General features: G+C 43.9%; 1 protein-coding gene across 5 annotated transcripts in view; it reads left to right on the top strand.

The window, feature by feature from the left end:
- LOC117747507 (protein diaphanous homolog 3-like) overlaps positions 1–8,935 on the top strand; it is a 137,139-nt gene extending 128,204 nt beyond the window's left edge. For 3 of the 5 annotated variants that reach the window (XM_034556794.1, XM_034556803.1, XM_034556812.1), the window contains one exon: positions 7,565–8,934. In XM_034556794.1, the coding sequence (XP_034412685.1) occupies positions 7,565–7,896 (332 nt within the window). In that variant the 3' untranslated portion in view covers positions 7,897–8,934. Of the gene's footprint in view, positions 1–7,564 lie in introns of all 5 variants that reach the window. The other 2 variants (XM_034556831.1, XM_034556821.1) reach the window with 1 other exon arrangement.
- Positions 8,936–19,997: the final 11,062 nt, after the last annotated feature.

Raw genomic sequence — 19,997 nt, forward strand, 5'->3', positions numbered from 1 at the left:
ACCAAGACATGTTTAATTCATGCCGCAGGTAGAAGAGTACACTGGCTATACACCTGTATCAGTGAAATAGCCAATGCTTATTAGAAAAGGTGTGTGTGTGTGTGTGTGTGTGTGTGTGTGTGTGTGTGTGTGTGTGTGTGTGTGTGTGTGTGTGTGTGTGTGTGTGTGTGTGTGTGTGTGTGTGTGTGTGTGTGTGTGTGTGTGTGTGTGTGTGTGTGTGTGTGTGTGTGTGTGTGTGTGTGTGTGTGTGTGTGTGTGTGTGTGTGTGTGTGTGTGTGTGTGTGTGTGTGTGTGACAGGCAAAGAGACAGAGACCCCAGGAAGTGAGGCTGTCCCTGTACGAGGAAACATTCTCAGTCCATTACCCTGCATGTAGGTATAATTAGAGTAAAGCAGGACTAAGAGCCCGGGCTGCTCCAACCATCTGCCAGGTGTATTTTCTCTTTGTAATACAAGTGGACAGATTTGTTTATGCTGTAAAAGATCCTGCATCTTCTTTTTTTTTTTTTGGTGCATTTTTTGCCCCATTTATTACAGATTGCTTATTTGTGTAATCGCTGACCATGGCCTGGTACAGCAGGTTCATTAATACATGAGTGCATTTTAACAACTTGCAGAGATGTACTACTTGCTTGAGATGGGTAATTTACAACACTAAACATGGTGTTGCTTATTCTTTTTTTACCCTTTCAACTGCACTGCCGCACACGTGCAGTTGAAAGCGGGGAAAGTGTTTATTTCTGAAAAATGCTATTTCTAAGCTGGTAAAAACTATTATTTTGACTGGTATGTGTTTTCCTCCAAAAGCACAGAGCAGTCGCATCATTATCTCTGCTTTATGCGTTAAACATGTAGTAGCCGTTGCACTATAATGATAATGCTAGTTTGCTGTGACATTGGATATGTGTGTTTATTTCATGGTCACGGAACCTTCAGCTATGCACTATTTGTGTCACTATATAAAGTTCATTGTGGATGGCTGTCCGTCAAACAAGTCGCCTCCTAAATGGCCCCGAGAATTAATTTGACAACTGTGTTTTTTGACGTGTGATGTCTCGGAAAAACATCGCATTTGCAAGCATTTGACAGTGGAGAGGTTGAAGTATGTTCATAAAAACGGAAGCGTGGCTTTGTTTATTTCAATTATCTTCTCAATAGAGCATCCTCTGCAGTTTGAGCCAGTACTGTGTGCGTGTGCGTGCGTGCATGTGTGTGTGTGTGTGTGTGGGTGGGTGGGTGGGTGGGTAGCCGTCCTAGTGGCAGTTGAACCAGGCTCACTTTTGAGGCATTGTTGGAAGCACCAAGGCGTGTTAACGCGATGTCATGCTTGGCTGCTCCCACAGTGGCGGGGGTTCACACTGAGGGGCAGAAGACTTGAGGGACATCCAGCTCAGACCTTTCATGTCCTCCACGTTGCCCTTTTTTTGGTGTTTTAAGCAAACACCCCTGCTCATTTTGTCATGTCCACTTGATGTTAATGTGACTCAATCATGTCTGTTTAAGCATGGCGGCGGCGGATGTGTGTTGACATGTCTTTATGAGTGTGTCCCTGGTGCACACACCGTTGCCATGTCCAGTCAAATAATGTTTATGATCGCCATGGATTTGTTTGTAGGTGAGTCATGGAGGTTGACCTATAAATGTCAAGGAACTGCCGCCACTCTTCTGAACCAGTCCGTTTCCTTTCCAGGCTCCCCAGCACTGTGATCATAGCTCCAAGGATGTGTGTCACCTTTGTATTGGTTGTCATTTTTACACTTGAGATAACCGACTTTTATCCATCCTTTTTACAAAAGTGGTGATTATAAACGGGCCAACAATGTTCTCTTATTGGACTGATCATCACTGTCACTAAATCAAAATATGCACTTCTTTCAGCCTTCATTGGATCTAGTGCATGCCCTCCAGGCTGCGGCTGATTAATATTTTCATAATCTGTCGAATTTCATAATCTGTTGATTATTATTAATTTAATAATCATTCCAAGAGCCAATTGTGTTAACATCAAATTGTTTTATTTATTTCCAACAGTCCAAAATTATAATTTATTCAATTCAGAACAATAACAAAAACAGAAGAAGAAAACAATGTGTTTGGCTTTTATAATTGATGACTTTATGGATTATGAAAACAGACGTTGCTTAATTTGTTGTTTATGCACTGATCTTACTTTTTTTTTTTTTTTTAAGTAAAAGCCATGTGGAGCCAGATATTGTTGATATTGCGGTAGAATAAATTCAAACAATAGAGGACAAAAAAACAATCCAAGCCCACTCCTGAATACACACTGTCACACAGGCACCTAAAAGGCTTCCAAACGATGTGGCTTTTCCACTAACACCATGATCCATTCTTCTGTATTTACAAAGATATTTGGGGTTGTTAAATATGGGAGAACAGACAGAGGGGGGGGGGTCAAATCACAGCTCAACAAAGCAAAAACACTTTGATATGCATTAGAGCAGCACAGGCTTCACTTACCTATAACAGTGCTAGTTTCCACATTACCCACAGGGATTGTTGTCGGGGCTCTTTCAACAATCCATTCCCACACCTCCTTTATTTTCTCTTCCTCTGTCTCCTTATTGCTCCATCTCTTTTTTTATACTCTATTTCTGTCTAGTCCAAATCACAATCATTGCCTCCAAATCATTGTCCTGAGGCTTTTTATTCTGCCCATCTTGTCATCATTCTCCCTCCTCCTCCTCCTCGTCATCATCATCATCATCATCCCCCCCATTACTCCCACTCTTGCCCTCCTTCCACTCTCCTTCTATTGCTAGTTGCCTCTCATCCTTTTTGTTAATCGCATGCTGTTTTTCCACACGACAGAGACCCTAGGCAGACCGCTCTGCACACACACACACACACACAGTTAAAGTTAACTGTCGAACAAGGGAGGAACGAGCCGCCACTGACTGGCGTGTGTGCCAGGTAATGATCTTTAATTACGGCCAGCCTGATGCACACAGGCAAGCTAACAAGCTGTCTGCTAGCTTTCACCTTTTTAAAAGGCTCGCTTGGGGACATCGGAGCATCAACACATTACTGACACCATACTTGTTCAACTCCTAAATGTTGCTGTCCTCTGCACGTCTTTTCTCTGTCCGTACAAACACATCCAGTAATAGTAGTTCTCTGCTGCACAGTATACACACAGTTTCACCTGGCAGGGGATGCACAGCCCTCTATTAGAGGAGAGGAAGTTGTGAGTTCCAGCCCTGAATGGGGAAAGAGACTGCAGGCCAGACTCTTAAAACAATGATGCACTTGATGAGGCACCAATGGCAGAACTTTATGGATTTGCTCACTCCTGTTTTATTTTTAATTTTTAAATTGAACAAAAACAATCGCAACTTGAAGATGCCAAGTATAGCCTTGGACACTTGTGCAAGTAATCATTCATGTTATTATTTGTATTACATGTTTTTTGTTCCATACATTTTGACAGGACCCTTATACAGTAAATTGTCTCCCGGATGCAAAAACAACAACAAACAAACAGGGAAAATAGTCATCATTAGACAGAACATGCAGGAAACTGCCACTGTGTTGTGATTTCATGGCGGCTGTGGAAGTGTGCGTGTTTGATCTTGCTAACTTTAACTTGTTGTGTCAATCACTCCGCAGAGGGAGGGTGAAAATAAGGAATATTGCTCTCTGTATTTTTCCGAGTCTGCATGACTACTCTCTTCTTAAAGTGATCAAATACTGCAAACTTCATAAGAACGGAGAGACGGGGAGGGAGTGTGAGATGAGAGGAAAGGCTCATCTGCATCTGTATTAGCGGTGGCAAATGCAAGTGGACCAAATGATCTGACGAGAAGAAAGTGTGAATTCCTCTCTGCAGCTATTTGCAGATATAAAAAAAAGGAAAAAAAAACACTCAGTATTGGACAGGGCCTTTTACATTGCTGCAAAATGCCACCCTATCAGACATTTAAGTTTGTCATGTGACTCGTCTCATGCTGCAACACAACCCGTGTCAGTAGCTGGTTAAGAAAGACTGAGGGCTGTGAGACGTACAGTTTACAGCAAATCAGCAAGAGCAAGCACAGACGCAACAAACTCAACATGCCAGCTCTCTTATCATGTCAAGTGTTTGTCTTTTCCATTCTGCCTTCCAGCCAAAGTTAAGGATGGCGGCGGACTGAGAGGAGTGTGATAGACTGCAGTGTAGCAACGCGTTCATGTTTTACAGACATCTAGAGAATACCAATCTCCAGGCTTTCTTCTTTTCTTTTTTCTTGTTTGTGTTGACTGTGTTTTTTTTCTTTTTCCAATCGCTTACCAGCTCTTCATGTAGATGAGTTCATTGTCACTTAAATGGTGGCAGGTGGTTTAGCTTCAACAGTAAGGAGAGAGAAAGACAGGCGAGCACTGCTGCAGTCTAGTCTTCGCTTCCCGAGGCTCCCTGCTTAAGCCTGTCTGCCTCCCAACTTCTCCCAACTTCAAGAGAGCTGAGGAGGAGGAGGAGGAGGGGAAAAAATGAGTAAAAGCTCATCTGCTTCATTTGAAGCAGCAAATATAAATGGAGCGAATGGTTTTACATGAGGAAATGTGAACTCCTTTTTGCTGCTATTTGCAGATGGAATAAAAGCCTTTTCTAATATTGGACGGGGACGGTTTTCCAATAGACTATCGCGGCGAGGTGTGAAGATCAACTGCTACGTTTTGGAAAATCAATACAAGAGTGCAGGATGTTACTACATCAATGCACAGACCAAAAATGTAGAAATTGATCACGTTCTATCGGGTTGGGGAGGGTGGTAAAAAAAAAAAATAATCCACCGCGTACTACCAACATGTTGGCAAAAGAAACGCAGCATTTGTGCCTACAGTGCCTTCACCAACTTCCTCTTTGAAGAGAACGGCATGCTGCAAGAACAATAAAGTGCTGTTGGAAACGACGCCCACAGGAGCAGTCGACCCAAGGCAAGCTCGCAACAAAGGTTGCAACGCCAACTAACCCTCACTCCTCCTGGTCAAAGGCAATAACAGACGCATCGAGCTGTTTTGTGTACAAGGACATGCACACATTTGGTGTTGTTCAAGTGCTCGATTTTAGAGGATGGATATGACCCTGAAAGGGACGTACACAATATCCAGATGTCAACATTTAAGTGAAAAATGCATCCCTTAGGGGGGGTGGGGGGGGGGACTGTCCAAAATGGTGGCCTTTTTGTCACTGCTTAATGTGAACGGAGAACCAATGTCGGACATCAAGGTTTGTTTACAGGTCTTGGGGAGTGCTACTGCTTTCTGAAAAAGTTTGTCCCAAAGACTTTAGTGGCTGTGCGGAATCCGATAAATTGCCTCAAGTGATGTCACCTGAGTCTGTGGGAGCGGGGAGTGGCGTTAGAAAGAAGCTCTTCACTTCTGCTTGATATGGAGGCGACATTAGCCACCAGCAGCAGAACACACCCTATTCTCCGACCACACAGCCTGCGCTAAAGTAAAACTCTTTCATTTATGTACAATTGAAAGCCAAGTTGAAATGCCCTGACTCTTAGTGTGAGGGTTGTTGTATCGGACTGCTGATCGAGTGTCTCAGTCTGTGTCTAACTGACTCAGAGGGATAAATGCACAACCCCACTGTCTTTGAATTCCACTTGACTCGTTCTCCTGAAGAACCGGTGTCCGTTGTTGGTTAACGAACCTGTGAGAAGACGCACGCTTTACATCTCAGACATGTCTTAGAGCTCAGATTAAGGCGTACTTTGGGAAGCTAGCCAGGCTTCAAAGGAAGGGGCAGCTGAGCGTCACAGGCGGGCAGAGGGAGAAGAAACGGAGCCCCCCGGCTCTTTGATCATGTTCCCCGCTAAAGGCCCGGCGCTCTGTCAGGAAAAGAGTTGCACTTTTGAGCAGAAGCTTATTTTCAGGTGTGTGTGTGTGTGTGGGGGGGGGGGGGGGGGGGGGGGGGGGGGGGAGGTTAATCTCTTTTTTGAAGTGTGAATTTAAATGTTCAATTATAATTCACGGTAATAAATGCGAAAGTAAACAAGATGCTGATGTTTGAATTTTGAAACTGATGTCTGATTAATACCCGCTGGCATACAGAAATATCGACAGAAGTGTAAACAAAATATTAACATGTAAATTGCGGATACCACATTTGATAATTTTATCAACATTTTTCTGAGTGTTTGATTTGAAAAGGAAATATGTGCTTGTGAGATATTGGACTGGTGGAACACAAAGACGCACACGCAGGCGGGGGGGCTGGTAGATAACAGGTTTTAAGAGGGAGGAACCGGATGGGATCGGAGAGTGTGAGCACAGGATTCACAGTGGGGAATAATTGTCATCTTTTAAAGATTGAGACTGCAACAACAGGGAGAGAGAGCAAAAAGGGCGAGATAATGAGAGGAGACCTGCATCTTCAGCTGTGCTAGCGGCTCAGTCACAGCAAAAAAAAGGCAACACACTCTACTCATTCTTTTAAAATCCGCCACTGCCTCTTGTCTTGTTTGCCTAACAAGTGTGTGTGTGCACGTGTGCGCGTTGGATTTCTGTGCTTCATTTTGCAGTCAGTTCCTTCTCGTCTGCTCTCTTTCCTCCCTTTATCCTTATTTATTTGTCAGAGGTTGTGTTCAGGGACATTCCTTGTCATTTGTCAGCGCGGCCCATAAAACACACTGTCATGACTGACTGGCCACGCTCCAAACTCATTACCGATTGGCTGACAGAGCGGGTCGCTCTGTTCTGCTCCGCTGTGTTTGACTCCTGTTTGCCAGACATTTCAGGCGCAGGACATTTTAAATGCGGTGGTGTCTTTCCCCGCGTCACTCCTCTCAGCCTCACGCTCAAGGTCACATGAATATGGATTTGCCCTCTCCTTCCAGCACACATACTGATGATGAAGTCTAAGATCTACTCGGAGGGATTATAATTCATAACGTAGGTGTGATCTGGCCGTCACTTTACCCCACTGACTGTCTGGGTGTGTGAACCAGAGAGAGAGTCAGCAACCAGAAGAGGGGGGGGGGATAAGAAAGATGAGGAGCTGAGATGAAGAACAGAGGCAGGAGAATGGATGTTAATGGGGGAATCAGTGCAGGTGGGAGGGTGTCATGTAAAAGGAAAGGGAAAGACTGGGAGATTTGAAAAGGGCGACGCGCAAAGTTATTGAGTTTCTGTTACGGCCGATCAGCCATATCCATTCCATCATATTGAGCTTGCCAACAGTCAGGAGACGCGTCCTCGTCCTTGTGTTTGTAAGCACAGCGTTCACTTCCACGCCGTGTCTGTATGTGTGTATTCTGACTAATGGGGATGTGTGCACCTTGGCTTTGTTGTGCATGTATTTGAGTGCGTCGCCATTATTCCCTCATGCTCGACGGTGTGATCTTAGCGTATGCACCTGTACGTAAACGACACTTGCCATTTCATTTTACATCCTGTTGCTTGTTTGACCTTTTTTCTAATTCCGTCTGTGTGCTCATTAAACCCTTGTTTCATTCACTTAAAGGAGTCCCTTCTTCTCGCTCTGCTCCCTCGTGCTCACAGTCGCGCTCACTATGTTTGTGTCTCTGTGTTTTGTGTTTTTTTTTTCCCCCTCACAGAAAACAACAGGGCACCTTTGCAAAGGTCTCGCTCTCGGCAGAATATAAATTCAGGCGGTTCAGCGGTGGCGAAAGCTCCCCCTGCCAAGGAGGCCCATAACGAGTCTCAGGGCCATCCATCCCGAGCCAAGGCTGCTGCGTGTTCGGAGTCGGGCCGCAGGTACAAGAACACCCCGGCTCTCAGCCACTGGCTGGACAGGGAGACGGCGAGGAAGACGCCTGAGAAAGAGAAGGAGAAGGAGGTGGAAGCGGAGGTGGAAGCCCCCGCCGGTGCTGCCGTCAGCGGAGGGTCCGATCTGGAGGCTCTGCTGGCCAAACTCAGGGCCTTGTGAGGTTCCGTCTGCACGTTCGCTCTGAAACGACACACGTTAACGCACTCTGAACGTGACCAAAGGTTTTGTACACACGCAGGAAATGTAGTTAGTAAGACGCCGTTTTGAAAAGACTCGCGAATGAAGCTCTTAGCGCTAAATAACCAAACGAGTTCCACGATCTTTAAATTGGCTTAATAGAAAATCCTTTTATATGAATTGCAAAAGAAGGATCCAGTAGAGGACAGCGGGCCCACGTAATGTCCTCAGGTTCCTTCATCAAATAGATAATATATATTGACAAAAGTTGTGATTTAACTGTTGCACTTAAGCATGTTAGTGTGAAACATTCCAGTTTAAAGGAGAAAACGCAGCAGTCTCTACCTGATCCTGCAACGTGCACTGCCAAAAAACATTCAAATCCTTTATATATTCCGAAGAGTTGGAATATGTCAGGTTTTCTCTTTAAGTACAATATGCAATGTAGTTAAGCACGTTCTTTGTAATCCAGAAGTATGACATTTTATATAGAAAGTATATCGCTTATCTTTTTACATTGGAATTTCCTATCATTCCCTCTACTGTGTCATTTATTTTACAGCTTTATCATATTATCTTGTCCTACCTGCATTTTAGTTTTCAATTACACTCCAGTTATTTTCATTTGCACGTGACAATTAAATCTCCATTTATTACTCTCTGTATTTAATTATTAATTCTTTGAGTCTTTTTCCATTCCTGTGATCTGTGGTCTTTTATATTCAAAGTATTAATCTGATTGTTTCAAGAAGAAAATAAATAGTTATCTCTATTGTATACAAGATAAAACATAAAATTGTACTTGTACATGTATAACAGCAATTGGATGTCATTGACAAGTTTATTTTGCAGAATGGGAACACTGAGTATTATTGTTCAAAATGTGGCACAAAAGTTCATCCAGCTTCGAGTTAACCAGAATTTATACTGCCTTCTGTCTTCTATCTCCCCAAGATTACTCATATATTAAGCATATTTGTTGTATTTGCTCACTTTTATAGAAACATTTACAATAAAATAAAATTAAAAAAAGGTTTTGTCTTTATTAACAAATGTTTAAATGTATGAGGGATATTATACATACCCATGTCTGTGTTTATTGTGTTCTCAGTGCTTCTGGCATTCTGCTTTAACATTCACCAAGTGAGCAGAAAAACACGTCACATCCAAACAGCTATCCTGAAATATTGATCAAATATGCGGCTTGATTAGTAAACGAAAAATAGGACTTCAATATTCAGCCTTCAGTTGTATATGCTTGTAAATACTTTGGGAAATAGTTGGCAGCACTTACTGTAGATGAAAAGGGTTAAAGAGCGACACATGGATGATGGAGGCCCAAAGGGGCTCAGATCATCTGTGCCCAAATTCTCCCAAAGGAGGATTCACTTTTTTCTTTTTTTTATCTCTCCAAGTTTTGAACTTGTTGTGTTCTGTGCGTTCCAAAACCAATAGCTCCATACTGTGTAATATGCCAGATACATATGTAGTATGTCCAAACACAGTATGCCAAATGCAGTGACTAAGGTCCGAGAATGTTCCACTGCATCCGATTTGCATTTTGCAAGCCAGCACGCTTTTTCTGTCGTCTCTGCCCCGTGATCCTCGCACAGAGCGCAAGGTGGCGTGTCGTGACCAGGTAGAACGTCTGCATGCTGCAACTGTAAAGAAACAGAAAAGCCATCCATCGGTGTATATTAATATACAGTGGATATACTGGAGTCCAAAAGACCCCATGTAATGTGGTTATACTGGAGAGAGAGACATCCTCCCACCAGTTAACCCACTACCTGACGAGATGGTGAATCTCTTCACCAGTGGGAGAGACACCCCCCCCCCCCCCCCCCCCCCCCACACCACACACACACACACCTGGAGCGGCGCCAGAGACAAACACCTGCCCGGCGGTGCACTCAGCGGTGCAGTTGTTGTTGCTCCTCCAGTGGCCTTGCTTCAGCTGCAGCTGGCCGCAGTGTGCTTCTTGAACAGTATTACAATCAAATCGCTTTTCTTTTAAGGGTTTTTTCACGGTTCTCCGCGAGGACAGTCGCCGACTTCGATACGTCAGCTCTTTTGTAAAGCCGCTGGCTCAGAAGAGAGTTCATTTGGGTTGTTGTTGTTGTTTTGTTTTTTTTTTTCCAATGCCACGGAGGATTACCTCCGTTTCTGTGTCGCTGAGACGTGTGTCTGTCATTTAAGAAAACTAATGCTATTCAGACAGACGTACATGTCCATATCAGGAATCGCAGCCTGGAGCGGCATACTGGCAAAACATTCTCCTTAATTGCCTCTATGCTTTCAAGATCTAAACAATTATTACTTGTTGTCACAGCATCTGTGCAGGCCTGGCAGAGCAGGAAAATGACCAGCTAAACTCATAGGCGCCACAAATTGAGAGGAGGAGAGCATAAGGAGGGTAGGATCTTGTTATGGTGAGGGAGCCTTCATTACTCACAGGCCTGTGTCTCCAGCCATGAAGTTTATCTATGGGCCTAATAAAGAGGAGCAAAACATATTGTGACGCAGATTGCAATCTGGGCTTCTTTGATTGGAGAAGAAGTTAAAATGTGTGTCGAGGATTTGTCGGGGGTGGGGGGAGTACAAAGCAGATCAACAGATTTGTCGCTATTTCGGCAAAGAGTGAGCTTTCTGCTGTATTTATAACTGCTGCTGAGTTTGATGGTGCCTCCGTTGTCAGGCTGTCTGGCGCAATCATTTTGTAATGTACTGCTGATGGTGTCGGTCACAGCTATAGCGGGTGGTTCGCGGCAATGTGGCCGTCCATCCACGTTTCCTTCTGGAGATGTTGAAGGTTTTTTGCAATCCGGAAAGTCTGATGTTCTTTCATTGTTGATAAAGGCTGCGCAGCAGCTCTGGAGTAAGGGACGGAAGACTGAAGCACACAGTGGTTCAAGACCCCTTTGATCGACACTGCAGACCCTCTGAAAGAGTCAATTGTCTTATGATTTTTAGAGATCCCCTCCGACATTTTGCTATTATTAGTCACTCGCAATAGTCACTAAAATATCTTTTAAAAGCTAACTAATTAACACACTGCTTGAGACCTCAAATGACCCTCGCGGTTAGGCAAGTGGAACGCCAGCCGTCTGTTTGTTAAAAACAACCGTGCTGTTACTTCTTGGACTATCTGTTCCTTGCCCGGCAACCCGCTCCCTGTAAAGAAATAGCAAGCCTTATGTTTCCATATTTCTGACCCCACTCTCATGTACATTTAGGTTCCGAGTGAAAACATTGTTGTCATTGCTCTGTTACATCTCTGAGCTGTTCCCAAAACGTGCTCAGAAACGGAGTGTGTGTCTTTACCTCTTTTCTCCCTCTTTTCTCTCTCTCTCCTTAACTGTGGAGGTGCGTCACAGAGCAGGCCTCTGAGGCAGAACCTGACCAAACATTGCGCAACCCAAGCGGAGTCACCTTGTTGCTGGGCTCAGATCCAGGATGACACCGTTATGGTGGCAAGCCGACACCCTAATAGGGTCACCCAGGTACAAATGGGGCTCTCGTTGTTCTTTTCCCAGCTGACCAAATGGTCACATGTGTGCAAAGTGCTTATGCAGCGTTTGTGATCCAACACTTAAATCAACGATGGATTTTTCCCACCTCCTTTATTATTCGACAGGTTTATCTTGCAGCCCTCTCTCTTCTTCACCGGGGTTACCTCCATCTGTGTTTGTGTGTGTATTGTCTGTTTCTTTGATCACTCTTGCAGTACACCGGTGTACATTTTGGCCCTCTTTCAGTTCGTTGTCTTTGTTGTCTCGCAGAGATGTTTTGTTGATGTTTTTGTTGCTAAAAGCATTGAAGACGGAGAACTCATCCCTCGCCGCTTTTCAAACAAATTGCACATATTTGGCAATCATGCAAAATATCACAGCAGATATTGAATATCTCGCTATCAGTCCCAGTGCACAGATTTATTCTCTCTTCAGACAACTGAATGGTGTCCTGCAGTCTTTCTGCATGTTCATTCACTTTAGCACATTATTAAGAATTGGTTGGCTGTTGTGTTTGTCAGCGGCAACTGATCTTCATTGTTTGAACCAACTAGTCACTAATAATATAGATGAGATTAAAAGCATCAGCCGGTTGGAGGGAGGAAACAGGATAAACATTGCTTTTAAATTTGTACAGGTTTCTGAAAAAGTCAAAAACACAAAAAACATCATGTCAGTCCAATTAGGCGGGCTACATGTTGAAATAACACCAGTGGGGGAACTATGACAGAGCGAAGGGGGAGAAAAACTATTCTGAGGCTGGTACTTTACTTGTCAAATGCTATAAAATAAAAATAGAACGCTGTTCGTGTTGGGTGATTATAGCCATATAGCTATAATTGTTTATATATATATATATATATATATATATATATATATATATATATAAACAATTATAGCAGACTTTCAATGGCCAAGTGAAGCTTATTTCAATTGAAGAGTGTGCGTGACAGTCCAAGAGTGCGGTGTCTTTGTAGGGCTGTTGCAGTGCATGATAAACCCCCTGAGGGCTGTGGCACTGAGCAGAGTGACAACTGTAAAAGCGGTACAGTTGTATTTTGTTTGGCGGCTACAGAAGTGAGCACATCTGGCTTTGATCACTATGGTGATGGCAGTGCAGAGAGTGGCAGGGCAAGCAGAGCGATGGAGACAGATTCTCAAGGGAATCATTATCCTGTTTAGTAAGTCTAATGAGAGGAAAGGCGTTGCGTATCCGCGAACTGCTGTCCTGGTTTGAAACAGGAGCAAGCGTATGCAAGCTGGAAGGAAAAAGAGGCACACTGTGTTCCAGAGATGCAAATACCTCCATGCTTTAACACAGACATCATTTATTGAGGGCTTCCACAGTAATTAATACACTGTTAACACTTATGTACATGTCAACATGTGCTCTTAAAAGCTATTTGATATCACAGCTTGTAAAGTTGTTTATATAGTTATAGCTGTTTATTATTTATATCATTATACATACATTTCTGAACAAGAATAAAGACAATTGTATTGCTATTTGACCTGTTATAATAATATCAATCTTGTGTCACTCATCACAGGCGATTGAGAAGGGATGTCCTCAATGTGCTGACTGGTGATATTTATTGCCATTTTAATGGCCCGGTCCTTCACGGTCTTTGCAGAGTGAGGCATAGCTCTGATTTTCAGAACAATTTCCCCTTTTGTTTTTGAAGTCGGAGAATAGGCGTGTTTGATTAGAAGCCATCCAATCCGCCTGAGTCAAACACTGGGCCCCTTGAGTAAAATGGGTGAAACTACAATTGTGTGACTCATTCACCAAAAACACAAGACATTTTTTTTTAAAAAGGACAAGTTGCCAACCACCTGTTCATATTCGTTGGTCCCAATTACCAGCACAGAGAAGCACCCTCGAGAACATTTCTGTCCACTTGACGGCTCGAAAATGTAATATCCAATCAATAGATTTTTAAACTAATTGAAAAGACATGTAGCAGAACGATAGTCGACCTAGTAGCACAAAAGTAGTTATATGCAGACAAATGTGATGTGAGGCATAACATTCATCTGGATTGACAATCAAAGCTTCCAGTGCCCCCCCCCCCCCCCCCCCCACGCATCATTTGGAAAGAGGAGATGACTCCCACGTTGTTGCTTTCCTCTCCGGTCGTCCCCGTGCCAGCTTGGCAACGGTGCTGGCGCGCGGCAACGCCGAAGATTCAGCCTCAGACAGCACAGTCTGCGACTGGTGTGCCAAAGAACAGTGATGGCTTCAGGGAGGGAAGTCAACTCTGCTGTCACGAGCACATTCATCAGGATTGCACAGGTATCTGGCAACGTCAGCGCCACCTGAACATCACATATACATCTAATCTCTCATTATCATTCATCACCATGTGGCTGGAAGTCCTTTTTTTCCCCATCAGTGTTTTATGCTCTCTTGAAACTGGGAGCCATACAACTTTTTCAGAATAAGTACAATGTGAATTAAACTAAAGGATAGAAAAATAATTTAAAAAATAGCTTTTAAATAAAGGCATTATGTGATCTAAACGAACACTTCTTGGCTCCACAGACACAATTAATTGCTGGCCACTTATAAACCAGATGAGTCTTTTTTGAGTCTTTACTAGTAAAAATAATCAGCATCAGTATTTAAAGAGTGTAATGATGTCAACACCTTGGAAACATGCTCCTGTTAAACCCCCCCATAGCCCATCCTCACTTACTACTACTTATGCTGCTGTGTTTTCTTTTGTATATACTATAGAATCTTTGTGTCGTGAATGAAGTCCTTGTTACTTGACATCCACGTCTAACTTGTACAAAGTCCTGAACCTCATGCGAAAATATTTACTTTCCCTCCGACCTGCGTCATCTGAGACATTTTGTGAGAAAAATGTACCTGTTGCCGAGGATTAATTCCTTCCCCACACCCATTCGTGTTTACATAACTCCAGTCCACAGCTTAACAAGACAAGCAGCTCGATACATCAGGGCCGGGGGGGTGGGGGGGTCAGGCGCCATGTGCTGACTGCTGCCAGGCCGAGTGCTGTGGTGAACTGCCAACATCCATTCGACTCCAGTTTACTTCCCAAAGCTCCCAAACAAGAGAAGACAACTGAGTACCTTCATAATAGAGCTCTGGCATTAACGTCTGTGCTCACGCACTCGCTGTGTGTCGAGTGTCTTTTTTTTTTTTAAACGGGAATGGCGAGATTAGTCTCTGACAGCCGGGGCAGGGACTGCTGTGTGGTGAAGCTCCAGTAGACAAGTAAATGGTGCGGGGAGTTTGGCTTGTTGAACTTTGTCACAGGGTTGATGAGCGTGCAGCTCGGCGAGCCACAGGCTGTACAAATCACCTGGAGCACACTCGCACAGGAAGCTGGCAAAGAAACGGGAACACAGCGCTCCTCTGGAGCAGCCTCTCCGGCTAAACGGCCACCTCCATGACTTCAAATCACGTCCGCCCAATCGCCTACATCAGTTTTACAGGTCGCAGCATTTGCAGACATCTATTTTTTTTTTTTAAATAAATAAAAAGGAAACAAACACAAAGAATTCAAATGGCAATCCTCCCCTACTGGTCCCTGGAGTCTATTCCCCAAAGGTGTTTGTCAGCCTCCGAATTCACAGTGCAGCTTCTGAAACCTTCCAGTTCAGTTCAACACAAGGCGATGTTCTGTTCACGTTCCACACAATCCACTAAACACACACAACGATCAGATATAACCCACAAATATTGTACACAATTTCAGAACATTTAAGAAAATACTTCTTCTTTTTTTAGATATTATTTTTATAAAAGACGCCTACTTTTACTTTCCTAGTTCTGATAATAACAGAGGTAGACCATATGACCTTTACGTGTCGTGTGCAGCAGAGTATGCATCTTTTCTAATGATGTGCAAGTGAAATGATCACCTGATCGCCCTGACAACCGCCGGTATTGATGCCCTTAATCTGCCTTTGGAGGATTTGGAGGAGCCAAAGATGTGTCTCCCAAATCCAGACTTTTAACAACAGAACACATTACAGTTTTACAGTCTGAATGAATTCTTCAGTGACCTCACGTGTTGCATCCTCAATGTCAATAAAAGCTCTGTTTTATGCAGAAGGAGACCCCCCTCCCTCCTTCTCTCCATACCAGCCTGTGATCAATAAAGCTCATACGTCTTTTCCTCCAAGCTTCTGCTCCAAACCCCGTGGAGAATCACTGAGCGTCACCCAGACCAGACACACTGCTCCTACAGGTCCTCCCGTCGCATACAAATCCTGAATCTGTCCCATCGGCTCTGCCACATGCGCATTCCTCCCTCGAGACCAGAAACAAGCAGACAAGTAGATAACGTTTCAGTTCAGAGTCGCGGCCAAGATTAATACGGAGAGCTAGATATCGCTTTTGTGTCTGCGTGTTGACATGCTTATGAATGTGTTGGTGTGTATTGAGGCTATACTTAAGACATGCGCTCACATGCAGACACCCGGTGATTCATTTCTTATAGTCATGTTTAGCAAATTGCATTAGTGTAGAAGGAGCCGCTGTCGTATTTGCCTAATGAAGAAATTAAGAATAAAATTAAGTTTAGGGCCAAAAGCTACAACACGCGTGAGAAATAAACAGCTTGTCTCGTCAAAATTGCAAATCTGGTAAAGTGTTTTTTCAAATCCCTTTGATTTAGGACCTCTCTGCTCTGCAATGTAAATCAGCAAGTGAATAAGTGACTTCATGACTGCATTAATATGTATGTGCATGTCAAGCTTGCCTGCAGTTTGATGTCAACAAGATTTGGAACAAACTGGACTCCCCATTTGGCTCGAGTGACTGAGAAGAGGGCGTTGTTGCAACACGTGTTTATATTCCCACAACAACATTATTACCAGGGATTACGCTCAACGCGAGAATGTCATCAAGCTGAGCAAGTAACACACACACACACACACACACACACACACACACACACACACACAAAGCCCCATTCAGGAGTGAAATGCAGGTCGGTTCTGGACTCGGGCCCAGGCATGGGAATACATCCCAACCGACGTTACACATGGCTACACCACTAATAGGAGCAGGAAGGTTGTGATGTAAATGGGGAGTTGAAATACATGACTGAAAGGCGGGAGGGGAGGTCCTGACATCAGGTGGGCAGGAAGCCCACTGATCCTCCCTGAGGTCCGACGGTCGGGTCAAACAAACCAACACGTGGTGAGCCTGCAGAAGCCTGAAAGCAGCTGCTGCGTTAAAGTCAGAGCTGCGTCTGGTTCAAAGCCAGTGATGGAGAGGCCTAATTACTCTTTCATTATGAGTCATCCTGCAGAGTATTCATGTGCAATTAGGGAGTGATTCGTTGGATGCGTTTGTGTGCGCACAAAGGCCCACATGGTAGGCATGCATGTGAGCAGACCGGCTCACATCACTCTTTGATGGGTTTCCGTGATTGTATCCTCTGGCAGATAACACCGCTGTGTGATTTGGGGCACGGGGGTTAGAGTGCCTGAGTCAGCTCTGGTTTTGCTCTGGGAACAGCGAGTCCCCCCCCCCCCTCTCGTTTGAAAGCGCAGCAACGTGCTGTTCATCTCAAGAATCAAACGGCGTCTCCGAGCCCAGTGGCGGCTGAGACCTCGTCTGCAGCACCGAGATGCCGAGACTGGCTGGTGCGCTTCAATCGAGACCCTATCGATGTGATCAATTTTCACTTTGCAGCCATTTTTGAAGAGTCCAAAATGACATTTAAAATCTTAAAAGCTGTCAAAAATAAATTCTAAAAGAAGTTATCTTAGTTTTGCATTGGTTTCTCATGGAGTATTATGTCATTAAGGATGCCTCAGTGTTTTGATGTGATGCATTTACCACAGTATATATATATATATATATATATATATATATATATATTCTATTGCACATATTGCAACATGTATAGATTCTAATGGAAGACAATGACAGATGATGTTTATGTCCCAGCATTATGACACTGAGTATACAAATAACATGAACACAGACTAGATTGTATGACTCCCACTATAAGGTCAAATGAGGGGGTTCAGTAAATAGATGCCACTGCTACTGATGGCTGAGGACTTGCAGCCAACTGACTGTTGTAAATAACACGGGAGGCAAATTGGGGTTTCTGGCACAACTTCACCTACTTTTGAGGTGCATTGAGGGGGAAAAGTCTGAAAAGGTCAAAACAGCTTCAGGCCACAAGACAACCTGCGTTGCTCTTACAATAGTTTATTATTCTTTATAGCACAAGTGTTGTTTTGTCTACGACAAGTGTTGCTGGAGGGTTTACCTCTGCAGTAAATAACATGCAATTTAGTGAGCAAGAACTTGTTTCTTCTTACTGAATAGCATCTGATTATTCTTCCCCCGGGTCTCCTTGTTTTGCTTCTCAATGCTTTGTTATTTTATTCACAGAGGCGCTAGACTGGTTGAACTAACACCATGCTGGCCAGTTGGAAGCTCTTTATGGACAATGTTCCCTTTTTCTTTTTCCAAAAACAAACTTAAAACAGTGGTGGATCTGTTTAACTGGACTTGTTGTTTGTTAACCCTTCATTGGCATACTATCACTCACTGTGTCGAGGCTGATGTAGCACACGTGTGCCTGTTTGCACATCCAGCCGACAACAGAGAGTCAGATGAAGTCAAGATCAGGTCTAATATTCACTCTCCTTTTACCTCTTATCTTTGGTTGCCACCAAGCCACGATGTCCGGCATGGAGCCGGCTCTGTCTGCCACTGGGCACCAGTTGGCTTATCAGAGGTCTTTCACTGGAAACAGCTGCTGATGACACACTGTCCTCAATAACAGTGGTGGGCATAAACAGCAGGTTCCCTAACCTTAACAGAATAGTCATTTTAACCTAAACCAAGATGTTTTGGTGCCCGAACCTAACCGAAGCCCAACATGGTGTTGCCGCATCATAAAACTGAATTATTTACAACAGAGGTACAGACAACTTGTTGTCCTGCCGATAGGGCAACAGACGAGAACACCTTTCTGTGTTCGGTTCTGACACAAACATCAACATATTGTGTCATTTAATTCGAAGGACCTCTTGGCTGAAAACAAGGATGTGGACAGCTCCCCACTGAGGGAAATTGTGGTCGGGTTGAAACTTCATCAGAGGTGAAGTGCACATTGATTTCATTCTTTTTCAGCTTTCTGGTTTTGCTTACTCCCAGTGTTATTATTTCAGATTACTTTTTAAGCCAGCCATTCTGTCATCTAGCTTGACTGCAGTCTTCTCATCGCCCCATTTAAATATTATTTAGAGCTGACGGCCGGAGCAGGGAAAATTAAGCTCATTGTGAAATAAAATCCACATACATTGGCTGACAGGAATAAAGGCATAGTAACTGCCAGTTGCTTTATTCCTCATAAATGGAACTCCAATTAAAGCAGAAAGCTTTGTCTTGCTAGAGAAAAGAAACCAGGCTCATTTACAGTTCCACTTCTAGTATCTCGAAAAAGTCATGACAGATAAGGAACATAGTGTGACTGTATTACTGTAGGACACTTCTCCAGTGATTGGAGAGAGACTCGAGGTGGGCGGGCAAAAAACAATTCCTGACATATTTTCAATGCACAAAAGCAATTTACAGAGGACTGAAATAACATAATGCTCTTAGCTCACAAGAGCATTGCTGTGCTAATTCTCTAAAGGCTCTATTTTCTTAGTCATATGGGGATTTAAATGTACTGTGTTCACATTGATGAAGGAAATCATTTGTGGGTTTTGGATGCTTTAGTGGACTGGATTTATTTTGTTCAACCATCAACCTTGCATATGAGCAAAGACTACTACTGTATGTCGGGTATTAAGATCACTCGAGACGGATCTGTCTCCGTGTGGTTTTAATTGACACTACAAGTGAACGAGAAAATGTACAGGAGTTCAACTTTAATCAAATCCCATGTGAAGGGAACACATTCCAGTGGAGGAAACCAGAGTTTGTGTAACACCATGTATTCTCATTATGGCCCGCGTGATGTCTGAAGTGTGTAGGGTACTTAGCGTCTCCAGGTGCTGTCAGACCAGAGGAGCCTCTCCAGACCAAGGGAGCACAGTTGAATGGCCTTTCTCCTGCCGGTAACACTGCCTGCCTGCCGACATTACCGGGCATATGGTCGGTGTGTTCCCGTGGCGGCCCGGGCCGCGATCACAAGCACGCAGCACTTAAAGCACACGCGTATATGCAGACCGGCTCCTCTTCGCCCGTCTGCCCTACTTTCCATGATTCCACTTGACAGCAGCAGACGTGTCACAGCTGGCTCTGAGGCCAAACTTGAACAAAGGCAGGTTACACCAAGTAGGTCACATGTCTTCTTGAAGGCTTCGATCCCCTTCAGAACTGTCTGTTTGCGTAACATTTCTGGTGTCATTTAGTGTGAGGGCCCATTTACTACTTGGTAAGTTTATAAAATATATACACGTACGCCACATCGGCCTTTGCAGTTCCAATGAAATGTGGTCATTATGTAAATTTGATCACAGTGCTGAGATACAGGGTAGTGAAAACTTGATTAATTTAAGTATGCATGTCAACAATTAGATATGTTATTCACTGTGCCCAGCCCACACAAGCTTTTA

The sequence above is a fragment of the Cyclopterus lumpus genome, chromosome 3, assembly GCF_009769545.1.
Source record: "Cyclopterus lumpus isolate fCycLum1 chromosome 3, fCycLum1.pri, whole genome shotgun sequence".
Taxonomy (NCBI): domain Eukaryota; kingdom Metazoa; phylum Chordata; class Actinopteri; order Perciformes; family Cyclopteridae; genus Cyclopterus; species Cyclopterus lumpus.